Source organism: Carcharhinus amblyrhynchos, chromosome 11, assembly GCF_965287045.1.
Source record: "Carcharhinus amblyrhynchos chromosome 11, sCarAmb.v2.hapA, whole genome shotgun sequence".
NCBI lineage: Eukaryota > Metazoa > Chordata > Chondrichthyes > Carcharhiniformes > Carcharhinidae > Carcharhinus > Carcharhinus amblyrhynchos.
In genome coordinates, this window is record NC_137334.1 from 19,577,109 (window position 1) to 19,594,839 (window position 17,731).

The 17,731-nt window shown below is 44.6% G+C and overlaps 1 protein-coding gene across 6 annotated transcripts in view; it reads left to right on the forward strand.

Moving 5' to 3' along the window:
- Nucleotides 1-17,731, forward strand: part of nbeal1 (neurobeachin-like 1) — a 243,819-nt gene that overhangs the window by 164,376 nt on the left and 61,712 nt on the right. For 4 of the 6 annotated variants that reach the window (XM_080198681.1, XM_080198685.1, XM_080198683.1 and 1 more), the window contains 6 exons: nucleotides 5,998-6,131; nucleotides 7,098-7,257; nucleotides 9,586-9,688; nucleotides 9,793-9,949; nucleotides 11,818-11,976; nucleotides 17,023-17,182. In XM_080198681.1, the coding sequence (XP_080054807.1) occupies nucleotides 5,998-6,131; nucleotides 7,098-7,257; nucleotides 9,586-9,688; nucleotides 9,793-9,949; nucleotides 11,818-11,976; nucleotides 17,023-17,182 (873 nt within the window). The remainder of the gene's footprint in view (nucleotides 1-5,997; nucleotides 6,132-7,097; nucleotides 7,258-9,585; nucleotides 9,689-9,792; nucleotides 9,950-11,817; nucleotides 11,977-17,022; nucleotides 17,183-17,731) is intronic. The other 2 variants (XM_080198682.1, XM_080198686.1) reach the window with 1 other exon arrangement.

The following is a 17,731-nucleotide window of genomic DNA, read 5'->3' on the forward strand; positions in this document are numbered from 1 at the left end:
TTCCTTTGCTCTTGACAGTGACCCAAGGCTGGAATCGAACTCGGGTCCCTGGTGCTGTGAGGTAGCAGTGCTAACCACTGTGCCACCATGCTGCCCATGGTTTTCTTTGCCCTTGTCTGGGAAGTGATTGACCAGTTAAAATGTGAAGGTTGCTAGAATTAACACGTCAAATGTCGTGCAGCATTTTACTGTAGCATTGACGTTACATCTTTTCTATAACCCTCACCCATTCCTTATTCCTAATCTGTTTTGTGTTAAAGCTTCAATCACCAGTGTATAATGCCAGCATAGTGAACAATGATGCAATGGGGTAGATGTGGGGAAGAGGGGAACCATCTCAGTTTACACAGTTCACTCCCAAGCTTCTCTGCAAGGTAATTTCATCCAAAGTAACCTACTCTCTCTCCCTGCCCTAAACAGGGAGAAACATTGGAGTGTCACAGTAAAATGTGATGCTGATTGAAGGGGATGTAGCAATGCTGATATGACGCCCTATTCCGGAATATTTTTAAATATCTGCCATCTACAGATGCTAACTGCATAGTCATCAGTAACTCCTACACACTGTGTGTAAGGACACAGCGAGAAAATAACAGCCCTAAGGTCGTCTGGTTGACAGCATTCCTGCCTGTTTCATTTATTCTGAAGATCATAGAATCCCTTCTGTGCTGAAGGAGGTCATTCAGCCCATTGGATCTGCACTGACCACAATCCCAACCAAGACTTATTCCCGTAACCCCACACATTTACCCTGCTAATACCCCTGACAGTAGGGTCAATTTAGCATGGCCAGTCAATCTAACCCACACATCTTTGGACTGTGTGAGGAAACCGGAGCACCCGGAGGAAACCCGCGCAGACATGGGAGAATGTGCAGATTCCACACAGTCAGTCGAGGCCTGGCGCTATGAGGAAGCAGTGCTAACCACTGTGTCACTGTGCCACTCAGATACAGGAAGTGCTGAGGAACTGTTCCAATCTAAATTGGTGCAGACTTACTCAGATAAAAGTCTTCAGTCTTGAGATAGTATTTCCAAATAAGTAGCGTAAATGAAGATATTGATTTATTCTTCAAAGTTGATTTGCCGCTAATTTAATCTGACATTTTCCAGCATTTTAAGAAGTGCTAATTTATGAATTGATTTTAAAAGAAGCTTCCTCATTGGTTCATAGAATCCTACAATACAGAAGGAGGCCATTTGGCCCATTGAGCCTGCACCAATCACAATCCCACCCAAGCCCTATCCCCATAACCCCATGTGTTTACCTTGCAAAGCCACCTGACATTAAAGGTCAATTTAGCAAGGCCAATCCACCTAACCAGCATGTCTCTTGGAATGTGGGAGGAAACCGGAGCACCTGGAGGAAACCCACGCAGACACGGGGAGAATGTGCAGACTCCACACAGACAGTGACCCAAGCCGGGAATCAAACCCAGATCCCTGGCGCTGTGAGGCAGCAGTGCTAACCACTGTGCCACTTGTGCCAGCCAGTTTTCCCTTCTGAAGATCCAGTCTGTTGCGATTGACTTTAACAACCTCCTGGGGTTTGTTTGGTTTGACTCCTTTGTGGATCACTCTTGAGGGGTAAAGGCTGACAGGATTGTTGGTATGTGGGTAGGTGAAGACTTTTAATCAATGATTTAAATTTAGCCATGTGTTGGAGCTGAAGTAATGTTTGTGCATGATGGATCTGTGAAACTGACTGCTAAAGGAGACTATAGCTTATGAGTATGTTGATATTACTAGCAGTTCAGCTCCCCCATACTGAGAGTGTCAGTGATTCCTCCCAGCAAGTCTTCCTGCTTATAGAGGGCACTGCTGTTGAGTTCACACTGTCAACTGCCTGGATCTGTAAGAACTTGGGGGGCGATTGTCCCCAAAAAATTCTCAGGTCCCTACTTTACCACTATGATTCTAAGTGCTGGGCAGACTTGAATCTGGGAGTGTATCAGATCCAACTGTTAGACCCGTTCTCAGGCGCCCCCATGTGCACTCTGCATGCAAAAATATCAGTGATTCCAAATTGCACTGCATAAAACTGTGGGTGGGGCTTAATGCGGCCACTTTTGGGCCTTGGTAAAGGGGGAACCAATGCAGAGGTGGGCGCCGATCGCACTATTTGCCTCATGCCTGACTTTACCAGATCTTTGTGCCCAAAAATGGGTGCACTGCGATGGTAAAATCAGGCCCTAAGTGCTGAATTCACATAAAAACTGGAGTAAATCTTGCTGGTTTTTGCAGCGATATTCTCAAAATGAATCCACACTCTGAGCAATGCAGAATTTACTAGCATGAATCACGCTGACAATCAAGGGGCGAGGCCTATTCCTGTTGAAGAGGCTGGCAGCATAGCACTGAGCGGGCCACTGAGCATGTGCTGATCCGTCTTAGCAGAGGTGGGCACGTGTGCAGTAGCTCCATGCTGCCGGCCTCCCGATTGTGACCTGCCTGATCACGGGCCAGCCCCACGACCCCTCATCACAGCCTCCCTCACACCACCCAGCAGTCCTGGGATTCTTTCTTCATGTTTTCTACAAATAAAGTAGAATTTACAGTCTCTTGAGCCAGGATTCCATTCTGGGATTTTCCTAACCAGTTATAATAGCAACTGGGATTGTAAATCTTCCCTTTGTTGAGCTGAAACTGACATGGCTGACTATGCTTTTTCTTCTCGCACCTGCAGAATTCCCACATCGCCCTTTCCTGGATTCATCGCTGCTCTTTGCTATTCCAGTGTTTGAGCCGTTGTTGTTTTCCAAATGTTCCTGCAGACTTTTCTTGGCCGTGTGCCTCCCAACCTCAATTGTAAACATTACCAAAGCCTATAGTTAGATTCATTCTGGTAAAAGGTGTTTGTATGTGTGGGTGTTGGTTAAGTTCCAGCTGAGATTCTATTGTGCTTAGAAACGGCTACGGCGTGAAGAATAAATGAACATGCAGTGCGTGCTTCTGAATCAGACAGTACTGAGTTGCATGAGTGCTTAGCCCTTCTCTGCAGCGCTACTTGTATCTGTACATAACCCGCTCCCCACAGGTGTGCACAAACACTCCTAACTTCTATTGCAAAATCTTCTTTCTTCCCAGTTGATGTTTTGGTGACTATTGCTGGGTAATACAACATTTATAGCAGCGACTACACCACAGAAAGAATTTCAGTGGCTCCTTTCCAGCTGGGAATGTCCTGAGGTTGTGACAGACTTTGCACAAATACAAGTCTTCTATTTGTTTATGCAGTTTCTTCTCCCTTTTCTGTGTATTTGGGGAAAGGTTGCTGTGATGTTCCTAAAGAGCAGGTCACAACCTTGTCAATGAGAGTCACAGGGATTAATACCAGAATCTAAGTGATTAGCCACTAAAAAGTTATGCAATGTAATTACGTCTCTGACTTTTCGTGCTCCCACCCCCTACATCCCCAATAATGGTGGTCAAAAGGGGACAACTACTAGCATTTTGAAAGTACCAAATCAGACGTCAGAACTGTCCTCAACACTTAAATTACTTTTACATATCAGCACCAGCTGACTTTGAGGCGAACAATGTCCATTTCGTGCATGGTGCTGCCTCAGTGATTGCAGTGAGGCGAATGGTCAGTTGATTTGTTTTTGATAGGTGGAAGGATGGTAAAAGGTGTTTGTATGTTTGGGGGTTGGTTAAGAATGTGGACCAGGACACGGAAGAGTTCCTGAGTATTCTTCGCAGTAGCTTTGTTGCAGTGACAGATGAAAGGCCATGGGGGCAGGCAATTCTCCCATCCCGCTGCACTGCTTTGTTAGCACAGCGGGTCGAGAGATTTAAGCGGCAGCCGATTTGCTCTGGGCGTCTGGGCCTGAGTGCATCTCCCAGTGCTGGCACCCTCAGCTCCGTGTCAATTTCCCATTTAATAAATTATGCAGCAGCTTAGTTAAATGTATTTTGAATCCTATTAGTGGACTCAGGACTAAAATGTCCAAGCCACCTCACCTCTGTGTCTAGAATTTTGCTTTGAATTGTAGAATCTTGCAGTGCAAAGCAGGCCAGCCAGTCAGTGCAACTGGGTTTCTATTCAGCCATGGCTGTACATCTACGTACAGAATTAAAATAAAAATATTTTCCTGATTGTCGTACATTTGTTCCATTGCTAACATCTTGTTAAGAATGGAAACAGTTTACTGTGTCACCACCCTGTATCTTGAAATTCATCCAGCTCCTCAGATCCAGTAGTGATTGTCCGAACACCTTTCTTCATAACATTCCATCTTAGTGAATTTGTGTTGTATTGCATTACTCCGAATTGTGCTGTTCTTAAAATTCTTTCGTGGGGATGTGGTCGTTGGCAAAGTCCACTTTTGTTGCCCATCCCTAATTACCCTTGAATTGAGTGTCACTCAGCCATTTCTGAATGCATTTCAGAGTCAACCATATTGCTGTCGTTCTGGAGTTACATGTAGGCCAGACCGGGTAAGGACAGCAGATTTCCTTCCCTAAAGGGACATTAGTGAACCAGATGGGTTTTTGCAACAATCAATGATAGCTTCATGGCCACCATGACTGAGACTAGCTTTCAATTCCAGATTTTATTCATTGAATTTAAATTCCATCAGCCACGATGCTGGGATGTCTCCAGAACTTATAAAAACCAAAAATGCCAGATAAATACAACAAGCCTGGCAGAGTCTGTGGAGAGAAACAGAGTTGATGTTTTGAAAACATTAATTCAGTTTTCCCCCCCCCACAGAAGCTGCCAGACCTGCTGTGTTTATCCAGCATTTTTTCTTTCTATTTCAAATTTCTAGCAGCTACAGAATTTAGGTTTTTTTTCTCCAGAGCATTAAGTTGTTCTCTGGAGTACAAATTCAGCAATCTTACCACTACATCCTCATATCCCCTGCTAGCTGCAGCCTAACTAAAGTCTTGTGCAAGTTCACCATTACTACTTTGCTTTGGAGTTCTATAACTCTAAATGCAAAACCAACAGTCTTTGTTGCATGCTCTGCATGTGCCAAGTTCAGCTTAAAAATTTGGAATCTGTTTAGATTGAGCTAGTCAAGTTCCAGGAGTTTGCATACATCAGGTAGAGAATCTGATGAACTGGTGCGGTGACAATAATCTCTCCCTCAGATGTCAACAAAACGAAGGAGATAGTCATCGACTTCAGAAAGCATAGAGGAGAACAAGCCCCTGTCTGCGTCAACAGGGATGAAGTAGAAATGGTCGAGACCTTCAAGTTTTTAGGTGTCCAGATTACCAACAACCTGTCCTGGTCCCCACATGATGACACTATAGTTAAGAAAGCCCACCAGCGCTTCTATTTTCTCAGAAGACTAAGGAAATTTGGCATGTCAGCTACGACTCTCACCAACTTTTACAGATGTACCATAGAAAGCATTCTTTCTAGTTGTATCACAGCTTGGTATGGCTCCTGCTCTGCCCAAGACTGCAAGAAATTACAAAAGGTCGTGAATGTAGCCCAATCCATCACGCAAACCAGCCTCCCATCCATTGCCTCTGCCTACACTTCCCGTTGACTCGATAAAGCAACCAGCATAATTAAGGATCCCACGTACTCCAGACATTCTCTCTTCCACCTTCTTCCATCAGGAAAAAGATACAAAAGCCTGAGGTCATGTACCAACTGACTCAAGAACAGCTTCTTCCCTGCTGCTGCCAGATTTTTGAATGGACCACCTTGCATTAAGTTGATCTTTCTCTACATCCTAACTATGAACATTCTGCACCTTCTCCTTTCCTTCTCTATGAACAGTATGCATTGTCTGTATAGCATGCAAGAAACAATACTTTTCTCTATATACTAATACATGTGACAATAATAAATCAAATCAAATCAAACACCGCAAGGATTGTGAAGTAGATTGTAGGAAATTTGGAAGAGGGGAAAGGAGGGAATGTAGTCATTTGATTTCTTGCCTTGAGTGAAATTATTTGTCTTTTGCAGATCACACGAGTCAGTATATTGTGGCTCTGTTGTTGAGTGTGATTATTTGTGTGTGATTTACAGAGGCCAGACTGGAGAAGAACCCCGTGGCTACTTTCCTGTTGACAATAAAGCATTTCATACGAAGACACCCAATCAATCAGGAAAACCTGCTTCACTCCCATGGAGTTGCCACCTTAGGCGCCTTGCTGCAGAAGGTAAGGAAACTCTCTCATAAAATCGTCACGAGTGGGGAATTTGCATAATGCTGGAAAATGCCAATGTATCTACCATTTAAACAGTTGTTGATGTATCAGAGAGCTATCTCATGCCTTGAACACAGTGGCACAGTGGTTAGCACTGCTGCTTCACAGTGCCAGGGAGCTGGGTTCAATTCCTGGCTGGGGTCGCTATCTGCATGGAGTCTGCACGTTCTCCTGTGTCTGCGTGGGTTTCCTCCAGGTGCCCCCATAGTCTGAAAGACATGCTGGTTAGGGTGCGTTGGCCATGCTAACTTCTCCCTCGGTGTACCCGAACAGGTGCCAGAGTGTGGCGACGAGGGGATTTTCACAGTAACTTCATTGCAACGTTAATGTAAGCCTACTTGTGACACCAATAAGTAAAAGTTGAATACATTGGATAATACACCATTGTGTTCTTGGGACGTGGGTGTCACCGGCTCCGCTGGCATTTATTGCTCATCCCTAATTGCCCTTGAAAATGTGGCAGTGAGCCACCTTCTTGAACCACTGTAGTTTGGGCACAGTAAGAAGTGTCTCAAGACCAACAGGTTTATTTGGAATCACAGGCTTTTGGAACACTGCTCCTTGGTCAGGTGAGTGGTGCAAGTTTCACCAGGGTTCACCGCTTAGCTGAGGAAGGAGCAGTGCTCCGAAAGCTCTTGATTCCAAATAAATGTGTTGGACTTTAACCTGGTGTTGTGAGACTTCTTACTGTGCTCACCCCAGTCCAACGCCGGCATCTCCACACCGTAGTCTGTGCAGTGCAGGTACACCCATATTGCTATCCACATTTTGACCCAGCAACACTAAAGGAACGGCGATCAGTTCCCAATTTTGTATTATCAACTGTAACCTGTTAATTTGCAGTGTTTTCCCTGTACGTTTGTGAGTATATTTGTCAGAGGTTAAACTGTGGCATTTCTTACCCCTCTTGTGCGGCAGATTCCCAATAGTTTAGCAGATGTGAACATGCTGGTGGCAGTGCAGTTACTGATTGAACAAGCGAATGTGGAGAAGAACACCCAGCTCCTGCATCAGATGTACCAATACCTGCTGTTTGACTTTCGAATCTGGAGCCGCGGGGATTTCCCATTCCGAATTGGCAAGTACACTACTTTAGCCGTTACAGCAGATATAGCTCCGATTAGATTTAATGCCGTGAAGGATAAGAAAAGAAAACATTTATACAGTGCCTCGGGAGACTTTACAATGTTTTTGCAGCCAATGAACTACTTCTGCGCTGTCAACATTGTTGTAACACAGCAGCTGTTTTGTGCTCATCATAGACATAAACAAGATTTGTGCCTATCGTAGAATCCCAACTGTGCAAGAGGAGGCTATTCAGCCCATTGAATCTGCACTGACTCTCTGATAGAGTATTTTACCCAGGCCCTCTCCCCCCTCTATCCCTGTAATCTAACACATTTACCATAGCTAAGCCACCTAACCTGCACATCTTTGGACACTAAGGGGCAATTTAGCATGGCCAATCCACCTAACCTGCACATCAGGGTAAACATGTGGGATTAAGGGGATAGGGACTGGGTGGGATTGTTGCTGATGCAGACTCGATGGGCCGAATGGCCTCTTTCTGCACTGTTGGGATTCTATGATTAAACTTCCAACACCTTTATGTCTATGCAGACTTGTTTGTGAAAATAAGAAAAATCGGCATCTCCCTTCTGGATCTTTTGCCAATTATCTTAATTCTTGATACTGAACTTGGGCCCCCAATGTTGGAACAGATTTCATTTCTAGACATAGATACCCCTCATCTCGCTGAGCACAAATAGAATCACCTGCAGTGTAAAACTGGACAAGAGCGTAGGAACTGACCTGTATGTTGCTGTCCTATTTTGTAATGTTCACTGGTTTTGTTAAAAACCTGAAGGTGTAAAACATTTGTTTATTGTGAAAGTAATATGAAGGTGCACCCCTTCTTCCATCGGGAAAAAGATACAAAAGTCTGGGGTCACGTATCAACCGACTCTAGAACAGCTTCTTCCCTGCTGCCATCAGACTTCTGAATAGACCAACCTCGCATTAAGCTGGTCTTTCTCTGCATCGTGGCTATGACTGGAGTACTACAGTGGCACAGTGGTTTGCACTGCTGCCTCATAGCTCCAGGGACCCAGGTTCAATTCCTGGCTTGGGTCACTGTCTCTGTGGAGTTTCCACGTTCTCCCATGTCTGTGGGTTTCCTCCAGATGCCCCGGTTTCCTCCCGCAGTCCAAAGATGTGCAGATGATGTGCATCGGACATGCTAAATTGTCCCTTAGTGTCCTGGCATGCGTAGGTTAGAGGATTAGTGGGGGAAATGTGTGGGGTTGCAGGGATGGGACCTGGGTGGGATTGTTGTCAGTGTAGATTTGATGGGCCGAATGGCTGCCTCCTGCACTATAGGGATTCTAGGTAACAGTACGTTCTGCACCCTCCTTTCCTTTTCTATGAATGGTATGCTTTGTCTGTATAGTGCGCAAGAAACAATAATTTTCACTGTATTAAGAACATAAGAAATAGGAGCAGGAGTAGGCCATCTAGCCCTTCAAGCCTGCCCCGCCATTCAATAAGATCATGGCTGATCTGTCATGGCTCAGTTCCACGTTCCCGCCCTCTCCCCATAGCCCTTAATCCCCTCGCTTATCAAAAACCCATCAACCCGCATCTTAAATATATTTAGCGAGGCAGCCTCCACCACCTCAACGGGCAGAGAGTTCCAGAGATTCACCACCCTTTGAGTGAAGAAGTTCCTCCTCAACTCCGTTCTAAACCGAACCCCCCCCTTTATCTTGAGGCTGTGCCCTCTAGTCCTACTGTCCTTTCTGAGCGGGAAGAGTCTCTCCACTTCTATCCTATCCATCCCATTCATCATCTTATATGTCTCAATGAGATCTCCCCTCATTCTTCTAAACTCTAACGAGTACAAGCCTAGTTTATTCAGCCTCTCCTCATAGCTCAACCCCCTCAACTCCGGCATCAGCCTAGTAAACCTCCTCTGCACTCCCTCCAAGGCCAAAATATCCTTGCGTAAGTACGGCGACCAAAACTGCACACAGTACTCCAGCTGCGGCCTCACCAATGCCCTATACAGCCGTAGCAAGACCTCCCTACTTTTATATTCAATCCCCCTCGCTATGAAGGCCAGCATTCACATGTACTATTCTAGTACATGTGACAATAATACATCAAATCAAATCATGCCAAAGTTTACAAGTTCACGGAAAGATGACTACTGTAATGGTTGCTTCAACCTCTAATTCTGTAAAGCCCAAACTTGTGCTGTTGCCTAAGTAAACAGCTGTGAGTGGGATTGTGCAGATTTGTGACTTTGCCAAGAAGAAGCCAAGCTTGAGCTTTGTGCTGTATCTGCAGCTCACAGATGTCTTGTATTGGACCTGGTCAGAAATGTCTAACCAGTGCTGTGTTTCAGGTCACATTCAGTACCTATCCACGATCATCAAAGATAATCGGAAGCTCTTCAGGAAGAAGTACGGGGTGCAGTTTTTGCTTGATGTGATCCGGATGTGTTACAGGTGTAGTGTTCTGCTGTCTATGCAACTTCATTTACACTCATCTTTTGGCACGTTAAGAAGTAATAAAGTCGATGCGTACAAATATCTGACTGCCTCTCTCCCAGCAGCTCAGATAAAGACAATGACATGTCCGCAGATGACGTGAGGACAATTCGGGCATCCCTGTACGGGCTGATTAAATACTTCATCAGCAAAGGGGTCACACAGGAAGAGGTCCAGAGCATCATGGGATACGTTGCTGCGATCAATGATGAACAACAGGTAAAAATGGGGTCTTATTTTGTCACAACTTGGGTCAAATACTTCAGGGTGTTCTATGGAGCTTGCCTGACCTGGAATAGGTTATGTTAAATTTGGATAGGATGAATATGAGAGGTTTCACTTCAGGTGTGATACAACTGACCCACAAAGAGCTTTTATCAGAAACAAAGTTTAATTAAGAATATTATTGACATGTATAGTAAGACACTGAGCAAGAACTTTTAACAATTATAAACAACAAACACAACAACCACGATAACGTATAACTCTTATGGAAATATCTCTAATGTGTTCCAAACAAAGCCAGCATCCAATACACAAAACCCTCCAAATAAGGATAATGCAGCATAGGTTAATGCCCACTTGTTACAGGAATCCCGCTTCCTGGGCTAAATGCTGAAAATCCCTTGTGAAGGAACTCAAAAGAGGTTGTAGTCAAATCTGTTTCCCAAAACACAGCTTCTTTAGGGCAGGATGGCAAAGGGCCTCTCCTTCAGCTAACTGATAATAGTTTCAGAACCAAACAAAGAGAAGAGCAGGGAGAGAGAGAGAGACGGCTTCTTAGCTTGCTGCTAAACTACTTCCAAAACAAAACTAAAAAGCCAAAGGGGAAATAAAACCCCTATCACCTGACTGCTACAGCTTAGCTCCACCCTCAGTGACATCGCTGAAGCTGTAAGCTGCATGATTTAAAAAAAACTTTTCTTAAAGTTACACTCGCATGATGATTTGTTCCGTAGGACTTTTATCTCAGTTGTTTACCGCCCCCATCCCCCCGCCCCTCTATTTTTGTCCCACAATATTCCAATTAATGAATCCGAAGATGTGTGGGTTAATGGATTGGCCCCAATGTCAGCGGGATTAGCAGGGTAAATATGTGGGGTTACGGGAGTGGGGCCAGGGTGGGATTGATGTCGATGCATACTCGATAGGCCGAATGGCCTCCTTCTGCACTGTAGGGATTCTATAACTGGAAGGTCTATTGCATTGGCTGACTGGCTGTCTGCAACAGAAATCCTTGAAGCATAAACTGTACAGCGTGGACATACCACTAATAGAAACAGCTAACCAACAAGCCACTCCCTTTCTTTGTTTTGGTAGAGCAGCAACTTTTACCCACTTAAGTATTTATCCAAGTTATTATTGAATCTGCCTCCACCCCTGTTTCAGACAATGCATTTAAAATTGACCTAAACAGTTGGTTTGTTTATTCAGTAGGTAAGGCGGTATATAATATTAAAAAGGTATAGCCCTCATTTATACACTGATACTCATATTGCAGGTACAGTGTCTCCAATCCAACTGTCCAAAAATGGGGCACTTTTATAATTTTCCACATGTCAATTTTAATCAAGTAAAGCTTTAAAAAAAAAATTACCTGGATAACGCAAGACAGGCACTGCATTGACACGGTGTAGCACCCGCGAGTTATCAGACTTGCCCCTCTGTGTGCTGCTCTATTCTGCACTCCAAATGATCCTTGTTCCGCCCGACCCAGTTTGACCCAAATCACCCACCCTTAAATCCGGCAGTATCCGAGATCTGGAAGTATTTGAGATCCAGCGCAATTGGAGACCAGAGATCCGGCAATATCTGGCAGATCTGAAAACCAGCATGACCTCGGTCCCAAGGTTGCTGGATTTAAGGTCCTATACCTGGAACATTGAAACCTAAAATAGCCAGTGTGAACATTGCTCAGTGATAATATTCAACACTGGAAAGCAGAGAAAAAGACTTAAAAAATGCAGAAGTAATGTTTGCATTCTGATCTTGATGTGTCCACTCACTGCTGTTCTGAGTGGAATTAGGTCGTGGCTCTGAGTTTGATTCCTGATTTTCTTTTCCCCTTGTGGCTTTATGTGTTGTAGCTCTCCGGGATTCTGGAGATTCTGCTGAATCTCCTTCAGACAAGTTCAGCACGGGACCAACTGTACCTGCTGCTCTTTGAACCAGGGCATGCCGACATCCTCTACGCACTGCTACTGACCAACAAGTATTCTGACACGCTGCGCGAGCTCGTTTTCAAGGTATGCTGCATCCTTAATAAAACAGAGAGTCAGCCCTTACTTGACAGGAGAGCTTGTGTGTTTGAGAATCTGTTGACCTTATTTTGTAGTGGAGGATTTGGAAAAGGTTTGCATTTCAGTGTTAGGATTTTTAAAGTGTAGTCTGTCACACCAGTTTCACAAAGAAACATGGAGGAGCAGGATGAGACCATTCAGCCCTTCAAGCATGCTGTGCAATTTATTATGATCATGGCTGATCATCCAACTCAATACCCTGATCCTGCCCCCCCCCCATAACCTTTCATCCCCTTTGTCCCAAGAGCTATATCTCATTCATTCTTGAAAACCTATTTGGTTTGATTTGATATTGATTTGATTTATTATTGTCATATATATTAATATGCAATGAAAAGTATTGTTTTTTGTACACTATATAGACAAAGCATACCGTTCGTAGAGAAGGAGAGGAGACAGTGCAGAATGTAGTGTTACAGTCATAGCTAGGGTGCAGAGAACGATCAACTTAATGCGAGGTAGGTCCATTCAAAAGCCTGACAGCAGCAGGGAAGAAGCTGCTCTTGAGTCAGACTTTTTCCCGACAGAAGAAGGTGGAAGAGAAAATGTCTGGGGTGCGTGGGGTCCTTAATTATGCTGGCCAAATATACAATATTTTAAAATATACAATATTAAAATACATCTTAAAATATACATATTTTAAAATATACAATATTTTGACCTCAACTGTTTTCTGTGGTAGTGAATTATACACATTCACCACTCTCTGGGTGAAGAAATTTCTCTTCACCTCAGTCCTAAAAGGTTTACCCCATATCCTTAAACTATGATCCCGAGTTCTGGATGCCCCCACCATCGAGAACATCCTTCTTGCATCTACCCTGCCTAGTCTCGTTAGAACTTTATAGGATTCTGTGGGAAGTTATTTACTCAGAGGTGATTAGCAATTTGCTAACCTGCCTCTGTAACCAATGCGCACTTAATGCATGTTTGCATTGGGAAGATCCTAGTCCTGATCACTAAGAAAGGCCTTTTCAATATGGCCACTCTTAATTGCTATCTTGGAGGTTAAAACAAAAGGGAGAGGGACGCATGCAGATGAACAGTCTTGTTCCCAGGCTGAGCAGGTGTGTGTGCAGACAGTGTAGTTGGGCAGATTATTAACCTTGGTTGGGTGGTGAGAGACTAAGTAGGGATAATGATGCCCCACAATAATCTGTGCTGGAGTCTCAACCAATCGCTCTCAAAGAACAAAGAAAATTACAGCACAAGAACAGGCTCTTTGGCCCTCCAAGCCTGCACCGACCATGCTACCCATCTGAACTCAAACCCCCACCTCTAAAATCCCCAACCCAAAGAACAAAGAAAATTTAAAGAAGGGCAGCATGGACAAGTTTGGCCAAAGGATCTGTTTCCATGCTGTAAACATCTGACTCTAACGTGCAAACTCCATGCAGTCACCCGAGACTGGAATTGAACCTGGGTCCTTGGCACTGTGAGGCAGCAGTGCTAACCACTGTGCCACCGTAAACTATCTCATTACTAATGACTGGGTAACACAGCGGAGAGCCAGATATCAAAATTTGTCCATCCCACAGATATTAATATCTGTGTGACATAGAGACGACGGCCTAGTGGAATTATCACTACACTATTAATGTAGAAAATCAGTTAATGTTCTGAGGATCCAGGTTAGAATCCTGCCATGGCAGATAGCGGAATTTGAATTCAATAAAAAAAATCTGGAATTAAGATTCTACTGAGGACCATGAAACCATTGTCGATTGTTGGAAAAACGCATCTGGTTCTCTAATGTCTTTTAGGGAAGGAAATCTGCTGTCTTTACCTGGTCCTTGTTTTGATTTGATTTATTATTGTCACATGTATTAACATACAGTGAAAAATATTGTTTTTTGCGCGCTATACAGACAAAACATGCCGTTCATAGAGAATGAAACGAGAGTGTGCAGAATGTAGTGGTTTGGCCTACATGTGACTCCAGACCACAGCAATGTGTGGTTGACCCTCAACTACCCTCTGAACAAGGGCAATTAGGAATGGGCAATAAATGCTGACAAGCCAGCGACATCCATGTCCCACAAATCAATAATAAAAAATAAAATAGACAGGCGCAGAACATTGCTGGAATGACTTAAATCAGGCAATTGAGGTGGGCCTGTTAGAATATAAACTCGGTGATTAAGGGCCAAATAGATGGGCCAATCAGGGAGCCTGTTGCTTTGTCCTTAACCAGGAGTGTCAGTTCCTCTGGCGCTCCGAGTTAAGGAGCATCAGACTGCTCACCGAAAACATTCTATATGCTGTTGTCAGACTTGTAAATAAAGGGATTTTGGTGAAGGGACGTCTGCCTCCGAGTACTGATTACAATTACAAAGAGAAATTGGTAGATTAGCTAAGTTAGTGAGCCTGTGGCAGATGGATTTCAGCGTAGGTAAGTGAGATAGCATCCATTCTGGACCAACTAATATCTGAGTACTCTTTCAATAGTGATAAACTAGAAACCCCAGCGTGGGCCAATGAGATTTGAAGAGCCTTTGTAGATCCTCGAGAACTAAGGGGCATAGTTTAAATAGTAAGGGGTTTCTTATTTAAGACTGAGATGCGCAGAATTTTTTTTCTCTGCATGTTGTTAGTCTGTGGAATTCCGTTCCTCAGAGAGCAGTGGGGGCTGATGCACTGAGTTTATTCCAGGCTGTGTTAGGCAAGGGTTATGGAGGGGAGCCGATAAGAAGGTGAAGTTGAGGCCATTATACAATCAGTCATGATTTTCTGGAAAGACAGAGGAGGCTCGAGGGGCCGAATGTCCTACTCCTAATTCTTGCGTTCCTGTGTCTCCTTGCGTACGTACACAGATCTACTAGCCAGCACAGAATTAATTTAACAAGCAATTTTAGCAGAGCACAGGGATATAAAAGAGAGAAGGGTTTTGCCATAGCTATACTGTGTCCTGGTTAAAGCACATCTGGAATACTGAATACGGTTTGAGGCAACTTGGTTCCACTAACAGTAATTGATGCCAACTCAATTAATAGTTTTAGTTCTGAGATCAGTAGATTTTGCCAGCCTGCTGCACACGAGGATACAGAGCCCAAGGCGGGTGGATACACTCATCATACAGATTAGCCAGGATCGCATGGAATAGCTCAAGTCGTTGAATGATCTATTCCTGTTCCTATGATTTGCTAACCTGGGAAGTACAGTGCTTTTGTTACCTTGTGCCATTGCATAAATACAGGCTGTACTGACTGTACCTCCCCCGGCAGCAAGTTCTAGACACCCACCACCCTCTGTGTAAAAAAAAACCTGCCTTGTACATCTCCTTTAAACCTTGCCCCTTGCACCTTACTGTACTGACAGGCTTCAACCACTCCACAAAGCTAATACCTATTTCAATCATAGTCACTGCTCTGGTGTGTACGAAACAGAGCAGAGTAACAATCTGTACCTCCCCAAGTGCCTGCTCCGTTTCCAAAAAATTAGAAAGGTTGAGATGTGTAAAAGACAGAACATTCAGTTCATTATGGGACTTTATTATTAATTGTAAAGGTGTCAGAGTATAAGTAGACAAAGAACAAAGAGAATTACAGCACAGGAATAGGCCCTTCAGCCCTCCAGGCCAGCACCGACCATGCTGCCTGACTGAACTAAAATCCCCTACTCTTCTGGGAACCATATCCCTCTATTCCCATCCTATTCATGTATTTGTCCTGACGCCCCTTAAAAGTCATTATTGTATCTGCTTCCACTACCTCCCCTGGCAGTGAATTCCAGGCACCCACCACCCACTGTGTAAAAAAATCTGCCTCATACATTTCCTTTAAACCTTGTCCCTCACACCTTAAACCTGTGCCCCCTAGCAATTGACTCTCCCACCCTGGGAAAAAGCTTCTGACTATCCACTCTATCCATGCCCCTCATAATCTTGTAGATTTCTATCAGGTCACCCCTCAACCTCCGTCGCTCCAGTGAGAACAAACCAAGTTTCTCTAACCTCCCCTAAATCCGTAAGCCCACACATTTACCCTGCTAATCCCCTAACACTAGGGCCAATTTAGCATAACCAATCCACCGAACCTGCACGTCTCTGGACTATGGAAGGAAACCGGAGCACATGGAGGAAATCCATGCAGATACAGGGAGAACATGCAAATTCCACACAGATAGTGACCCAAGGCTGGAATTGAACCAGGGTCCCTGGCCTGTGAGGCAGCAGCGCTAACCACTGTGCCACCGTGCCGCTCTACAGAATCCCTACAGTGCAGAAGGAGGCCATTTGGCCTGCTGAACCTATGCCAACAATAGTGCTACCCAAGCCCTATCCCCATAGGGTGGGGATGTGACTGATAGCTGTGTGCGTGGGCTGCTCTTGGAGGTTCCGGGAGTGGCTTAGTACTTCGTGTCATTGTGTGTGCTTAATCCTGGACCAGCAGATGGGCGCCACAACAGCTCAGTGACTATCACTGCTAGCTGTGCAGATACATGGATTTGGGCCTGTGTCTGTGGGAGTTTGCGCATTCTCCCTGTGGTTGCGTGGGTTTCCTCCGGGCGCTCCGGTTTCCTCCCACACCCCAAAGATGTGCCCTTAGGCTGATTGGTTTACCAAACTGACACTATTCCCCCCTGAATCTGGCTACATTAGGGGTTCCACTCACATACACACAGGGCAGGGTAGGTGTAGGAAGATGCGGCGGCACGGGCTCGTTGGGCCGAAAGGCCTGTTTCCTGTGCTCGGTTGTTCTTTGCTCTATAACCTCACATATTTACCCTGCTAATACCCCTGACACTAAGGGGCAATTTAGCATGGCTAATCCACCTAACCTATACATCTTTGGACTGTGGGAGGAAACCGGAGCACCTGGAGGAAACCCACGCAGACACAGGAAGAATGTGCAGTTTCCATACACACGTTCTGTCAGAGCAGTTTGATCGAAGGCTCTCTGTCTTTGTGTTAGAGTTTTGAGCAAAGGTTTCACATTTAATATTTCAGTTCTGAATGTAGATTTGATATGTCCACTTTCTATCCTGCGATAGATATTTGGGAGGATGTTAAAGTGCGATAAAGTTTATGAGCGGAGTAAGCAGCGGATCAAACTGAGGGATGTGGGCTATTCCGGGTTCTTCATGCTGCTGAAGGATGTCACCATTACTATGTCCCTGGCCAAGAACCTTCTGCAACAAGTCCTACAAACAGGTAAAGAGAGAGTTTGTTGTATCAGTAACAACCTGAATTACACAGAGCGCAGAATTGATTGTCACTTGTGTGTTTGCTTATTATGCCATGAAAGCCAGTGAGTTGTTGGGGCCACGGGGAATATGACTACCTGGCGCCACATTGGATTCAGGATCTGGACTCCAAGCAATTGGTGTTTCATTGATAAAGATGTGTTATTCTCAAGTGAAGATGTTAAACTGGGGGAAGGCTAATTACAACAATATTAGTCAGCATCTGAGAATGTAGATTGTGGGCAAATCAACATCCGGCAGGGGGGAGACTTTCAAGTTGGTAGAGATTCAGGATCGGCACTTTCCTGTAAGGATGAAGGATAAGTATGGCAAGTTTTGGGAACCTTGGAGAGCAAGAGATATTGTGAGCCTAGTCAAAGAGAAAGAGGAAGTATTTGTCAAAACTAGGAGGCTGGGAACACACGAAGCAAATGTGGAATGCAAGGAAATTAGAAAGAAACTTAAGCAAGGAGTAAGGAGGACTAAAAGGAGTCACAAAAGTAATTGGCCAGCAAGA